We start from the raw sequence: 15,342 nt of genomic DNA, 5'->3' as shown, positions 1-15,342 counted from the left end.
AAAATGTGGCAGAAATAGTAAATCAATTGTATTAAAATTTTGCCATTGTTCCTAGTTGCCAACCCACCTGTGGATGGCTTTGCAGCCAGTATCCTGGTACTTCCATTACATGTGGCCTTGACATTAAGCACTGCTCTGCGTATGTCCTCATGCTGGCCATGTTGATTTTGTACATATCCTGTGGAACCGTGTCCCAGAAGCTCAACCTGATAACAAAAGAAAGGTGACAAGAGCTGAATCATTCATACAGCATTAGAGAATCATTTGGCTCCGATTAATTGGCCTGATTAATTCGCGTTGGAGTACAAAACAAATGAGGTCCCCGAGTCTATGTGGTACTAACCTATTAACCTCATTATGGCAACCAATTTACATACACTATGGTACAAAGAACCACTGGTGATGGATAAGCACAACGTGCCACCCACTGGATGACAACACCTCAACTAACCTAGGTGGCAAGTGATCTGCATCAGCTATTGGTGCCATGAAGAGCTGTGCATGGTCAGGCAAGATGATTCCACCTGGCTTAAGCCAGTGGTCACGGGCGTACAGGACAGACTCCAGCATAGATTCATACAGCAAACTGTGGCCCATCCATTCAGAAACGATACAGTCAACACTTTCTGGTAGATTCATGTCCTCCAGCTTGCCATGCAGTACAGTGATTCTGCAGGGCAATATTTGTATATTTTTGTATATCAACACTTAAAAATTGAGAAGGTTTACTCAACTTGTTCTACAGAAAAACATCTCACCTACATGTTTTTTTTTGTAGCAGGGATTGTATAAATCTGACCACATTAAAAATAGTGGCAAGGCACAATAGGAATTAGTGGTATATACATCATTACAGTAATTGGGCTTTGCACTTAGCAAGCTTATCATTCTGTCATTAAGCAATCGTTATTATAAGCTTGTATATGAGCTGCTATAAAGCACTGTCATATGAAAACACATCCAGCAGCATGTACGACTACTAGTCCAGCGACAGTAGCTGGACTGCTATGTCAATAGTAGTGTATCCGCTATTGTCTAGTTAGCATCTTCTTTAACTGTATATATGTGTGTGTGTGTGTGTGTGTGTGTGTGTGCGTGTGCGTATGCGTGTGCATGTGCGTGTGGGTGTGTGGGTGCGTGTGCCTGTGCGTGTGTGTGTGTGTGTGGGAACTCATACCTGTGCTGCATATTATTGGCTGCAGCTAACTTTTCTATCTGTCTCGCCATATCACTTGCTTCAACAGCATACACATGCTTTGCTCCCGCTTGTACACAGAAAATGCTCAGAATACCTGTTAAAACATCAGAGAAAACAATTGAAATTTTTTTTATATTATGCCATTAAATCTCTGTGCATCATGCTAGTGTGGCTAGGCATCCGTTAGTGTAAATTTGTCTCGTGTATTAGTCCCATCTGCCATAATATGCACGTTATTCTATATGGATGAAGATTTTGAGAATCAAAAGAGTTAGGGGTAGTTTTTTTCTTAAAAAACTATTACGAGCTGTCTTTTTTTACATAAAAGATAAGTATTTCAAAACATAAACATCAATTTATAAAATGCACCAAATTTTCAACCTTGCCTCAAAAACTAATTAGTTTCCCCAACACCTCCTCACCACAGGCTGGCTGTGACACTTACTGTACCCACCTTTAACATCAAACCCACAAGGCACAGTAAACATGACAGTATTATACCTGTGCCTGCACCAACATCGATGACCGTTTTTTTGTAGAGTTGCCGGTAGTTCTTCAGTATGGCTGTTCTGTAAGCACTTGTACGGACACTATCTGCAATCATGTCCTCATGTATTTCGATGTCTGCATATGACCTGCGAATACACAGATATTATTTTAGGAAATTGTTTATTTTATAAACATAATAAGTTTTTATGCAAGTTAATATAATTTTTTAAATTAACTATATAATCTAACCTATTTTTCTAGATCTGGATAACTTTTTTAGAAGTTTGTCATACTATCAATCATGTAGCTTCATATTTAGGAGGTTAAGGTCTCATTCACTAGCTAATCTTTGACCACTACACCAAGCCAACCTCTTTGCTGACGCTGGGGTGGTCCCTGCCACAGGAATATACATAATACATACTCAATCGTTTTTTTTTATTTCCCAATTACTAGAAACTGGCCGATAAATTTCCAGTCACCCAAGCCATGAGGAATTCACAGTACCCAACATTGAGAGCCAGCTTTTGAGGAAATTTACTGCCTTAGCTAAGGTTTTAAATCCCAGCCTTAAGAACGACAGCTGGACATCAGCAGTTTCAAAATGATAATAAATTACATACCTGAAGTAGCTATTATCATCGTCTGTACATTTCCTGAAATTCAATAAACTCCATGTAAGCATTTGTATACTTTTACTTTTATATTTTTAACTGCATATAGGTTTTTTATAAACTCTAAATAGGATTATATTAGTAATTCTATAATAGAAGCCTGACTAATTCAAATATTGCTCTGTCTATAAAGCTATTTGCTCAAATTGCGTGTGGCTAACATCTTTTTAGGATGCAAATTGTACATCATTACATGTACTATTAGGCCTACCACTATAACCATATGCACAACCCTATTATCTAACCCAACTGTAATGAGCTTAAAAGGACAGTAGCCTCTAGGATTTTACTGCATACAACTGTACTTACTGTATAACAAATCGTCTATACCCACATGTATTTGTCACCAGATACTTAATTAATTATTTACACATCAACGCTACGAAATTTGAACGGCGCCATGACACCCGCGACCGTGCTGCCACCCTGAAAAAGTTGCGTATTTGCATTTTTATTTTGCAGGTAAATGACCGAGGGCTAATCACAAAAGTGCAATTATATTTATACCTAAATGCTATTTAACCGAACGATATTCATTTTAGGGCAAATTTATCCATATTATAACTGAAACTATCTGTCGTTTATAAGATATTACAATCCTTTTGCTTTTAAATGAATAAATAAGAAATACCCTCGGTCTGTAGCCCTTGGCTGGAAAGTGGTTTTGCGCAACTTCTCAGATCGTGCGCTTTGAGTGGCGCCACCGTCGTTGTAATCAAACTGTAGTCGTTAGTTTTAAAACATTTTTTTTAAATATTTCTAATGGTGATTGAACCATGAAACTTTTTATGTAGCGCAATTATAACCTAAATTAGCTGAAAATAACCCTAGAACCTAGAGGCTACTGTTCCTTTAATAAAATTTCTCAGAAAAACTACAGCTAAACATCATGCTATGTACAAGCAATATTGGGAGTAGGCATGTGGTAATGCCTATACCATGTGGTATACCTAGGCTACCTAGATTTAGTCACTGGCAGCAGGATCAAGTCTGCCCAAATTTTACAGACCTGGTCTGCGCCACATCGTGTGTAGCCTGACCAGTGGTGGCACCAGGGGGGGGGATGGGGGGCATTTGCTCATTTGCATGGAATATTAATTTTACTCCATAGGCCCAAAATGTTGCCTTTCAATCTTTGGGTTGTAACCCTAGTCTATGTAATTTGAATTCTTATTGAGAGGCAGACTCACAACCCTTTCCGATTTTGGCGGAAAATTTCCCCATTCTTATTCCATTTCCACCACTACGATTTTCCCCTTTATTTTTCCGCGAAACAGCAATTTCCGTGGATAGCCTTTATTTACAACACTACCGCACTACAGTAAAATTAGAAGTTTGGATATGGATCAGAAGTGCTCTACAAGTGTGTCTATTTCTCTGGTTAAGGCATACAGAGGCTTGATTTTTCACCTCAAAAATGCTAAAAGCTCAGAGCTTCAGGGGGCACCGCCCCCCTCGACCCTCACCGGGGCTTTGCCCTTTGACCCCACCATGGGCCGTACGGCCGGCCCCTACGCGATCACATTTGCTCCCCCCAAATTTTTCCCTTTTTCGGCTTAATTAAGCTTGCCCCCCTCCCCACTTTTACAATCCTGGTGCCGCCACTGAGCCTGACCAGCTACTAGACAAACGTCGACATACAACGGTAACATAACACAACAGTAGCACAATTAACAGTCCTTAAAGCTGTGTTTACACTATCGATTTTGTCGGCAAATCGTACCGATTTCAAGTGTATTCCAACTTGCTCCCGACTTGGCCCAAGTGCATTCCAACTAATCGGCTTAAATTCGATTGTGTTGGAGTCGGAGTCGGAGTCAAGTCGCCCAGTTGGAGAAATAGAACGTGTTCTATTTTGCACGACTCGGAAGATTTGCTGACAAAAATCGATAGCGTATACACTATCGATTTTTGTCAGCAAATCGTACCGATTTCAAGTGCATTTCAACTTGCCCCCGACTTGACCCAAGTCAAGTGCATTTCAACTAAATCGGCTGAAATTCGATTGCACAGTTGGAGTCAGAGTCGGAGTCAAGTCGCCGAGTTGGATAAATAGAACGTGTTCTATTTTGCATGACTCGGACGATTTGCTGACAAAAATTAATAGTGTCAACGCAGCATAACAGTAGCACAATTAACTGTTTCTTGGAACAACAGTGAGTGACCTAGATTTACACAGGCCGCCACAACCACAGGCACTTGAAATTTCTCAATAAAAAAAAAAATGTAAACACGAAATGTATTTACTACCAAAGTCTTAATGTTTCTCTACTCTATTTCGCCTATTATTACGTATTTACGGGTAATTACCTCCTCCCTCCTCCGTTTCAATAAAATACAATGCTAAATAAATACGAAATCTAGTTACTACCAGTCTTAATGTTTCTCTACTCTCTTTCATCTATTATTGCCGACAATTTCCTGTAAATGCTGTCCAAATGCTCATCTGCAACACACTGTCACAAGCTGGCCATTGCACGCTAGCTGCTGCACACTGACACATAAATATATATTTATGTCTCATTGTGCAGCAGCTAGCGTACGGCGTACTTGTGTGTTGTAGATGAGCATTTGACCAGCATTTACAGGTGATTATAGGCGAAATAGAGTAGAGAAACATTAAGACTTTGGTAGTAAATACATTTCGTGTTTCTTTACCATTATTTTTATTTATTGAGACGTTCCAAGTGCCTGTGCACACACACACTCGGCAATCAGCAGAGCGTCCCGTTGCGCAATAATGCGTGTACGTGTCGCAAGATCACTGTTACTGTGTGAGATGGATGTCCGGACGAGTAGCCTATAGCAGCTCCTCGTCCGGAACCGGTCGCGTAGCCACAGCCTATTTTTTTTTTAGGCCGTGGCTACGCGACCGGTTCCGGACGAGGAGCCGCTAGGCTACACGTCCGGACATCCATCTCACACAATGATCTTGCGACACGTACACGCATGATTGCGCAACGGTACTCTCTGCTGATTGCCGAGTGTGTATGCGTGAGAGAGAGAGAGAGAGAGAGAGAGAGCTAGAAGTGTGTGTATGTGTGTGCACGTCTGTGCGCGCGCACGTGTGTGTGTGTGTGAGAGTGAGAGAGAGCTAGAGGTGTGTGTGAGAGAGATAGAGCTGTGCGTGTGTGTGTGAACGAGAGAGAGAGAGAGAGAGAGCGAGAGAGGACGGATGAAAGGATAGACGGCAGCAGTGCATATATTGTATATTTTCGGCAATCAGCAGAGCGTCCCGTTGCGCCACTGTGTGAGTGGATGTCCGGATACGTAGCCTGGAGGCTAGGCGACCGGTTCCGGACGCGTAACCACTGCGTTTTTTTATTGAGACCATATTGAGACGTTCCAAGTGTCTGTGCCTCTGTGGCCACAACAGAACAGTCAACACAGCCGGTAACGAACGGGGCCAGCACGATGTTTCTTCCCATGCAGTACAATACCTTTTCTTCAACGTCGACACAATACAATGGTCACTGTTGTTTTTATGATCGATCGGCGTAAATTCATTACTCATGATGCATGCAGTTTCTGAAAAATACTCGGGAAAATCACGTACATAAACAAGAAATCAAGGAATAAGCTTAGACTGATACCCGGAGTTCCACACGCTACACCATAGGCTACACTAACGTAGTGTAGCCGCTGTAGCGAAGGATAGATAGCCGGAGTGAAGATGGCGAACGGGTACCAGTCTAGGAATAAGCTTAGCGTGAGGTTGTACCTGTGGTTATCCCTAGATGGCGCTGATTAACCGATAAAAAAAAATCTGTAAACCTTGACAATGCCAATGGTCAATAAAAGCGTAATTTTTCACATTTCTATGGTTATATTAATTATTTTTTGGCATATTTCCATTTAATTCAACATTAAAATACATAAAATAACACAACACGAAGCCAACCTTGACTGCCGGCGTTGGTGGCCGTCAATCGTCATCGAAAATCGTCACACCGCACATGCGCATTAGGGCTCTGACTCTCAGTCGTTTGGTTTTGGTCATAGTTTGGTTAATGGCAGTAAGTTATACAATTTTTACAGCATAAGAATTATAATGGGGTGTGAAGAAGAAGTGTTACGTGTTGGAAAGAAGCTTGAAAAAATGGTTGCAAAGAAAAATACGGTAAATTATGTGACACACACACATCACATGTGCATAATGAGGTTGTGACAGCCACTGTCACTTGCGTTTTCACTAGACCAATAAATTGTGCCCTACAAATTTTTATATTCTGATGTTATAATAAAATAACCTCAGAATATAAAATTTTTTAGGGCACAATTTATTGGTCTAGTTTTCATCTGCGTTTACTCGCTATAAACCACTGCCGGTAGTGACCACGGCACAGGCAAAGGCACTTGAAACGTCTAAAAAAAAAAGGTAAATAAACACGAAATGTATTTACTACCAAATTCTTAATGTTTCTCTACTCTATGTCGCTTATTATTGCCGATAATTACACGTAAATGCCGGTCAAATGCTGATCTGCAACACACAAGTACACCGCACGCCCGCCCTGTGCACAAACAACAACATGAATAAGAGAGCAGGTAAGAAAGCCCTCTCTCTTATTCATGTTGTTTGTGCACAGGGCGGGCGTGGGGTGTGCTTGTGTGTTGCATATGAGCATTTGTCCGGCATTTGCGTGTAATTATCGGCAATAATAGGCAACATAGAGTAGACAAAAACATTAAGACTTTGGTAGTAAATACATTTCGTGTTTATTTACTTTTTTATTGAGACATTCCAAGTGCCTGTGATAGTGACACTGACCTCTGACACGACAGTGACAGTTACACTGCACTTGAAACGTTTCAATAAAAAAGGTAAATAAACACGAAATGTATTTACGGCCAAAGTCTTAAAGTTTCTCTACTTTCTATTGCTTATTGTTGCCGATAACTTCTTGTAAATGCCATTCAAATGCTCCTCTGCAACACATGTCACAACTGCCACTAGATAGCAGATACAATAAATTAATGTGACCCAACAAGGCAAGAGTAGTGTTACAACTTACATGTAACCCAATAATGTAACCCTACTCTTGTTGGGTTACATTATTGTATCTAAACTGTCACCAGTACACCACACGCACAGTGGCACACTGCTGTGCATAAACAAACAACGAGAATAAAGAGCTGATAAGAATAATAAGAATAAATATTTATTCTTGTTGTTTGTGGACAGCAACGTGCGTGTGGTGTACTTGTGTGTTGCAGAGGAGCATTACAGGAAGTTCTCGGCAATAATGTGTGAAAGAGAATGGAGAAGACTGGTAGTAAATACATTTCGTGTTTATTTACCATATTTTTAGCTCATCTAACGTAGTCAGATGCAGCTTGTAGAATCATGAAGCATGATTGTCCGTCCGTGCGTTCGTCCGTTCGTCAACAGTTGGGCGCAAATCTTAACCGCTCTACGTACGGTCACGATATTCGGGACGTCGGGGGTGGATCGTGAAAAGGACTCGGGATGACAAATTTGGTGGTCAAGGGTCAAAGGTCAAGATGTGTGAACAGAGGGGGAATATTTTCCCATTAACTTCAGGTATAGGAGGAAATATGGAATTGCGGCACAAATCTTAACGGCTCGACCTATGCTCTTAATATTCGGTGTATAGTGTGATGGGCAGGAAACCCATCACCAGTGCGAAATTGGAGGTCACAGGTCAAAGGGCAGTGGGGGAAAGGTCAGATATCAGACATTTTTTGAGGACATGGCCTAATGGACAGAGTGAAAAACTTTTTTGTTTCAGCGCTGACCTACCATTTTTATAACTTTATTGAAAGGACCATGAAATGTGCTTTCCACTGACGTGCGAAGAGTAAGTGTCTGATAACCCTTTGACCTTCAAGAGGAGGGTTAAACATGTATTCCTTAACTGCCTCAATGATGTCACAGTGTTCTCATTCATGGCACATGCATAATCTGGAAAGCCAATATGCCCTGATAGCTCAATGGGTACAGCACAGGATTACGGCTCAAAGGTCCTTGGATCGAATCCCATCAGATTTTTTATTATTTACCTGTTTTCTGTATTATTCTATCTTTATCCATTTAACTATTATTTCCCAATTAACGCAAATATTGTTTATTTACAACAATTTAATAACAACAATTAATTATTTTTTTTTTTAATAGGGTTAGGGTCACAACAGTTCCAGGCACGCGGTTTGTATCAACCAATGGGATTTGGGAGGTATGCAGAATGCAGAAGGTTGCTAAAATGATGTGTACGCAACTGCGTATCTGCATATCTGCGCCTAACAAAGGTGTCACTACGCACGACTTAAATGTTACGTTTATAACCGTAGCAACAGACCTCAGATGAGCACAGACGCTCTGCGGCTCTTGTTTTATTGAAACGTTTCAAGTGCCTGTGGTGACAGTTGTTCGGTGTCCCCTCTTGTTATGTCATGTTGAATGTTCTTGTACTTGTCGGTGTCCACTGCACTGGATATAGACAAGGGCAGAAAAGACCAAAGCTCTTTACGGGCTTTGGACAAAACGGGCGCATCGCCTATAGAGTTCTGCAAACTTTCAAATTACCCACCATCGATTCGATAATTTACAGACTTCAAATCTGCATTAGTCTCATACCAAAGGGGTTAGGGTTAGTGTTAGGGTTCGATCAGTGATTATTGAGTAGCGGAAATGGCGGCCGTGGAAATAATTTTAACCCTTGTCTAATCTGTAATTGTTTAGTAATCAATTATTCATAAAACCTGAGCTGGAAACCAGCCTTACATTGAACAATTCACATAAAACTGTTTGGTGAGTTAAACCTGATCTGCCTAAAGGGAGCAAACTTTCATCGAATGAATTGTTATTGTTTCCTATCAAAGATTGGTTCGTAACTATTAGCTATAAGCAGTGAAGGCAATGTAGCCGATTTCAGATGCTGCCCTATTCAATCCTCTTAAATCTATCATGCCACCTGGCACCAGAATCAACCATTCGTGGTCTGGATCAGTGAGCTACCCAAACAAACGTGCAGATGTTATCCTAACCACAGGATCTGTCCCTGCATAATAGTTGACACAAACTCTGTTTTGGGTAAATGGGGGAAATTTATGGGCAGATATTGAGATATCCTTCAGAATTTTCAGTTAATGTCATCACTGTGTTACTTCACTTGTTGGCATGCTATAACCTATTCAGTCAGATACGCCTGTATAGAGCATGTTTAAAACTTGTATAAATTCCAATTTAATTTTTAATTTCTTTATTATTTTTATAGGAAGGTGCTTTAGACCTTCTGAAGGCACTTCAAAACATGCCCATCACTTTGGAAGTATTGCAGGTAAAACTAGGCATACTTAAAATATAACGTTTAGTAAGGGAATTACTATATCATCTTCATACACTGGATGTAAATGGTAGGCTTAGTTTTATTTAGTAGCAGCATTAAAGTGTTACCACATTGCATGTAGATATGGCAACACTACCTCTTAAAGTGTGAGCAGCATGACAAACAATTGTACTTATCTGAATGTATTTGTTCAACATATATGAGTTCATAGTAAGTAAACACTTAGTTACAAGTATTTGTAAATGTGATAAACTAACTATAACGTACCATGTATGTGTATTTTCACAGTGCAATGTACGGGTGGAACATGCAGTTTCTGTTTAAGGTTATAGGGTTCTCCCCTAGAAAAAGTTTAGAAGGTATGCCATTTATGGGTGGATGGTGCATAAGGGTGAGGGGGGTGTACTAATTAGAGTCAATTACACTTGTCTTAAATGGCCCCAATGGGCCAATACACAGGTAAACTTGTTCTGTTTACAGATGTATACAGAACACAACATGACTGTATTTGCATTGTCAAAAAATAAAGCTGAAAAACGCTGGAAATTAAAGCATGTCGATTAGGCAATAAGGGCATGTCAACGGATTTATAGGCATTGCAAACTAGCTTCCGATCTGAAGGCATGTTAGACCCAACATAAATTAAAGGCCTAGGGAGGACCCTGAATATTATTGTCTATGAGCAGACATGGCAGCCGGAGTGGTTTTACACTGGAAGTCAGAAAGGCAGTCGGACATTTTTCTTTTTACCTTCACCTTTCCCAGTCTCTAGCTTTTCAGGCTACTTTCATATTCCTTTCCATAAACTCTCTCATCGTTTCACCTAGTTGTTTCTCTTTTTTATTTTTTTTTCATGGTTTTACTCTGAACGTGAAATTTATCTTATATAACCTTCGATGTTGTTTTATTGAAATTTTGTGTTGCTTGCAGAAAACTCGAATCGGCATGTCAGTGAATTCTTTGAGGAAACAGAGCAAGGATGAAGATGTCGGAACTCTGGCAAAAGCACTCATCAAGGTCTGGAAGAAGCTGCTATCTGGTTGTATGTATACCAGTTCATCAGGTAGACATATTAGTTTAACAACAGTTACAGCTCAGATACACAAAGAGCCTGTAATAATAATGTAAACACATCTAAATAATGGGCAAGCATAGAGTAACATGTATGAGCTGCTATGGGATAACCAATTGTGCTAATTGGTTAAACTTTCTTTTGTGAAGTTATTTATTATTTTTATCTGTGTCTGCATGTGTGAATTTGTGTGTGCGTGCATGCTTGCTTGCATGTGCGTGTGTAACGTTTAGAGCTAAAGGAAGTATGTATATTTTCTGGTTTAATGTAATTTACTCATTCTCTTTACATGCACACATATTGTATGATTCCACTTTCTTGTCTTAGCTAATCAGCAGCCAGCTAACTACTCGCTCCCGACATCAGTATCTACAACTTCGCTGACCTCTCTTGCCAAGGAGAGCAATGGCCGAGACACAGATGTAGCAGACAGCAAAGACAACAATGGAGCATCCAATGCTGAGAAGGCTCAGTGCAGCTTTAGGGCGGATAACATACAGGCGACAAACGATTCTCTACGGTTGAAATGCAGAGAAATGATTACCATGGCCCTGAAATCAGATCGTGAGTTTGCCACATTCGATTTCGGCGCTATTTTTACTATTAAAACACAGTTACTGCAGAAGTACTGGCCTTTACCCACACGTGCCTCACCAGTTGCTAACTCTGGCTGCTCTCAGTGCGCTAATCGATTTCAAGTGTTCAGGGAAACACTCAACTTCACACTGTCCTATTTAAGACTTTCTACCTGTTCCTCGTGTGTTAAAGAAACTTGGGATTCCCTGTTTCAGCTCAGCCAGAGAGTGTGGTCTATGCACATGAAGATCTTGCAGCACAGATTGAGGACATCATCTTCAAGGAGTTTGGCAACACTGACATGAAATACAAGACACGAGTGCGTAGCCGGGTTGCAAATCTCAAAGACCCGAAGAACCCCATGTTAAAAGAGCGGGTTCTTGTTGGCATGATAGAGCCGGAGCGAATAGCTGTAATGTCATCAGAGGTTTGTGTACTCGTCATTATCAGTGTTGTAGTCGAGTCCACACCCCCCGAGTCCGAGTCCGAGTCCGCATCCCCGAGTCCGAGTCCGCGCCACTCGAATCCCGAGTCCGAGTCCACACCACCCAAGTCTGAGTCCGAGTCCAGTTTTGATTAAAATAAAGGGGAAAAATCGGGGAAAAAAGGAAAAAAATCGGAAAAGGGAAAAAGGGAAAAAATCGCAACAGTGCATCGTAGACATTCGAAAGTGTATAGTCAGCCGAAAACACAGAGACACGAGTCATACCAAACTTGTCAAAGTAACGGATTCATTTGTGTTTTACGAGAATGACACGGCTTGTTGAACCAAATGAGAGAGTGCTAGTACCAGGGAAAAAATTTATTTTTCGGGGGCTACTTTTTAAGCTCGCATGCATGAAAATAGCACTCTAAAGTTTGGTTTGCATTGAACTCTATGCAAATTTCCGGGGGCTCTTTTTGGCATTTCGGGGGCTAAATCGCCCCGAGCCCTCGTGTATTTTTTTCACTGGCTAGTACCTTTGAAGTGGTAGAAAAAGCGCAAAGGGACAAAGTGACAGTAGATTCAAACCAAAGGGACAAGAATCTTAATCGAGCCATTGAAAACGTTACAAGATTAGGCCGAGTATCTAGAAAACCTAGGAGTTTTAGTTTTAAATGCTTGTAAACTGCATTTTACAATATATACAGTTGTGTACTATGTATGTAGTGGCCTCGACCCGAGTCCTCGAGTCCGGAGGGCTCGAGTCCGAGTCCGAGTCCGAGTCATTGCACTCCGAGGCCAAGACCAAGGAAAACGGTCTCGAGGCCAAGACTGGCCTCGAGACCTACAACACTGTTATCTACGCACGTCACTGTACAAATGTGTTGCGCGGAGTATAGTGTATCATGTATTGAGTTGCTGCCAGTTCCAGAAGCAGTTAATACTGTTGGGTTTTTGCAGCCTGTTACATATGTGGACGTGTAATTGCTTGAGTGGTTTGTTTTGATTGGTGAGTGTTACGTCTTGGCAGCATGTTGATAATAATAAATCGAACTTGATAATAGTAGTTAATTTAAGTAAGTTTAGAGAAACATAATTGCTTAAATTTTCCCTATTAACAATTGTCATGAGGGCCTTTCTTTGTGGTTAAACAGAGTAGAATAAATAATAGATGTAAGTCTTAGGTTTGTGTATTGACCTATAAATGGGTAGTTGTAGCATCGCTGTAGACAAGAACAACATAAACTCTTTTATTAATTTCCACTCGGTGCTATTTCTGAATAGGAAATGGCAAGTGATGATTTGAAAGATCTAAGGAAAAAGTTGACGAAGGAAGCAATAAATGATCACCAGATGTCCGTACAGGGTGGAACAGAAACCGATCTCTTTAAGTGTGGCCGCTGCAGGAAAACCAGGTGTACTTACAACCAGGTATGTGTTCTACTGTTACGCTCGGTTACACAACCTCATGTCGTAATAGATAACTTATTACATGTATTTTATGTGTATAAAAAAAACTTACAATAAGAATGTGTTACAGGTACAAACAAGGAGTGCTGATGAACCAATGACGACGTTTGTTTTCTGTTTGGAGTGTGGCCATCGCTGGAAATTTTGCTGAGTTCACAGTGGGACCATTTCATGGAATCAAGCACCAACATGTTGATATCTGTGAAATTGTACTCATTCTGTCATTGGCCTCATCATGTATTTGGGATGCTGAAAAAAAGTTATGTATTCTACTGCGAGTCAAAGCATTGCCATTTGTAGTTTAGTGTAATTCACACGTCTGCTTATGGCTTGGTTTGATTGCTAGGTCTTAGATGTGGAGGTATGGATTGCTTTGATTTGTAGGTTTTGTAATATACATATTGGTTTAATTCACAAGTCATGGATATAATTTGGTGGAGTACAATCAACTTATTCCACATTCCAAACTTGCTGTTTTATATTTCTGACTTTTAATAGCAGTGGGAAAGTCCGAGTGATGTAAAAAGTTGGTGCTGTCTGTTACACAAAATTTAATGTGGATGAGGAAAATTATTCACCCCTGTAAATATCGTTCCATCATAATCGTTCAAGAATCGATTAGTAATCTATGGTATTGGTCATCTTAACCACATGTTCTGCATGTCATTGTCCCATAAATTGTACGCTTAATTAATTGCCCGGGTCTAAAAAATGTTGCACCCCAGTGAAACTTGGGATTCATGAGCAATTCTGTCAATTCCTGAATTTGACCACTGTTTTTAAGATTTATGTCTTTCAGTGTCAATTCAGGTAGTGCTCAAAACAGCGGGTGTACGTAGTTCACACACCCACGCCTATTATTCGTGGATTCCTAGCGTAGTTATGTACAGAGGTATTAGAACATGTAAACTTTTTAATAAACTATCTAACAGGATTACAACTGTGTCCCAATTTTTCCGACCTTCATTCAAAGCATATGAGAAAGAGTGCATAAAACACCAAAACATCGTATGAAAAGATTACCACGTTTGAAAACATGTTTAATACATTTTAATTTCATAATCGATTAAGACGTAATCGACTGGGCAATCATGAGATTCTCCAATATTATAAATTTACTCCAAAGCTAATTTTAGCGATCAATCATTAAATATTTCTGTGCAAACAACGAAAAAAAGTGCAGTCATACAAAAATGCGTTTAAGGAAGTGTTGATGCCAAAACAAACTACCTGTCTGACAGCTGTCCTCATCACCATTCTGCATATATACATAGACACACAATTGAAGATTAATACAAAATTCGTTGATTAATTGCAGCTAAAGAAAAATGGATATCGATAAAATACAATAAACAGGCATCTAGGGGAAACTGCACAAATTGGAATGGTTATAAATCAGAATTATTGCTACAGTATAAAACACCTTAATTAAAACCGGCATATACAATACAGTGACAGCACCAGCACCCGCAACCGCCCAATCACTTGTTTCCATTTTACAGCCATGGCACCCCATTGCACATTACAAATTGATCCTTTCTTCAATATGATAGCTATGGAGAGAAGAATACTATCACTCTCCATTCACTTTTCATCATCTTCCCAATGATAAAAGTTTGTGTGTACAGAACAGGTATCATGGACACTGACTTAATATGATGAAATATTTATGTAAAGGAGATCATCCCCTAATAATAAAGCTTGGTGTACATATGATCACTTAATGATTGATACCCAAAATATTAGAAAATTCTTAATTTCTCATTGTGTTGAAAGCAACAACAAACTGTCTCCTATGATCACGGCCATCATAACGACCCAGCAGCGCCAGAAGCCCGCTTCCAGAACTAAAGATCTTCGGCATCATATGTCAACCAGGCTTTAAGGCGTGTTTGGCATTGCATTCAGCTTTATTCCTGTACAGGTGGCTACCTACAGGAATTCATGGGGAGAAACAGACTGATCTGGTGTGTGTTAAAATGTTACCACACTATGGCAGTGCGGTAGAGCATGCATGCGTGAGGGCAGGGCCGTACGCAGCAGGGGGGCAGCAGGGGCAGTTGCCCCCACTAGAGATTTTCAGAGTATACTTTTTAATGGGACAAATACTGTACACTTTTAGAAATAAA

The 15,342-nt window shown here is 40.3% G+C and overlaps 3 protein-coding genes across 6 annotated transcripts in view; 1 reads left to right on the top strand and 2 right to left on the bottom strand.

Moving 5' to 3' along the window:
* The window catches only part of LOC106812165 (protein arginine N-methyltransferase 6-like), an 8,393-nt gene extending 2,459 nt beyond the window's left edge, over nt 1-5,934 (bottom strand). Inside the window, exons 1-6 of one of the 2 annotated variants that reach the window (XM_014815974.1) lie at nt 5,802-5,934; nt 2,311-2,343; nt 1,700-1,833; nt 1,178-1,292; nt 452-670; nt 68-206 (exon numbers count right to left, since the gene is read on the bottom strand). In XM_014815974.1, the coding sequence (XP_014671460.1) occupies nt 68-206; nt 452-670; nt 1,178-1,292; nt 1,700-1,833; nt 2,311-2,343; nt 5,802-5,875 (714 nt within the window). In that variant the 5' untranslated portion in view covers nt 5,876-5,934. The remainder of the gene's footprint in view (nt 1-67; nt 207-451; nt 671-1,177; nt 1,293-1,699; nt 1,834-2,310; nt 2,344-5,801) is intronic. The other variant, XM_014815985.1, reaches the window with a different exon arrangement.
* Nucleotides 5,935-6,303: 369 nt separating this feature from the next.
* Nucleotides 6,304-14,158, top strand: LOC106811999 (transcription elongation factor A protein 1-like). 3 transcript variants are annotated; one of them, XM_014815758.1, is made up of 7 exons: nt 6,304-6,481; nt 9,600-9,662; nt 10,602-10,713; nt 11,071-11,307; nt 11,535-11,746; nt 13,028-13,174; nt 13,284-14,158. In XM_014815758.1, exons 1-7 carry the CDS (start codon nt 6,413-6,415, stop codon nt 13,362-13,364), a joined length of 921 nt encoding a protein of 306 aa, XP_014671244.1. In that variant the 5' UTR covers nt 6,304-6,412; the 3' UTR covers nt 13,365-14,158. The 3 variants fall into 3 exon arrangements, with proteins under 3 accessions (XP_014671244.1, XP_014671230.1, XP_014671238.1); XM_014815744.1 differs by having other exon boundaries at nt 10,602-10,734; XM_014815752.1 differs by having other exon boundaries at nt 6,357-6,377; nt 10,602-10,734.
* Nucleotides 14,159-14,224: 66 nt separating this feature from the next.
* The window catches only part of LOC106812015 (myosin regulatory light chain 12B-like), a gene marked incomplete at its 5' end in the record, with an annotated part of 7,607 nt that continues 6,489 nt past the window's right edge, over nt 14,225-15,342 (bottom strand). The window contains 1 exon segment of the mRNA XM_014815769.1: nt 14,225-15,230.

Source organism: Priapulus caudatus, unplaced genomic scaffold, assembly GCF_000485595.1.
Source record: "Priapulus caudatus unplaced genomic scaffold, Priapulus_caudatus-5.0.1 Scaffold20, whole genome shotgun sequence".
In the NCBI taxonomy this organism is placed as follows: domain Eukaryota; kingdom Metazoa; phylum Priapulida; class Priapulimorpha; order Priapulimorphida; family Priapulidae; genus Priapulus; species Priapulus caudatus.
This window is presented reverse-complemented; position numbering and strand designations above follow the sequence as displayed.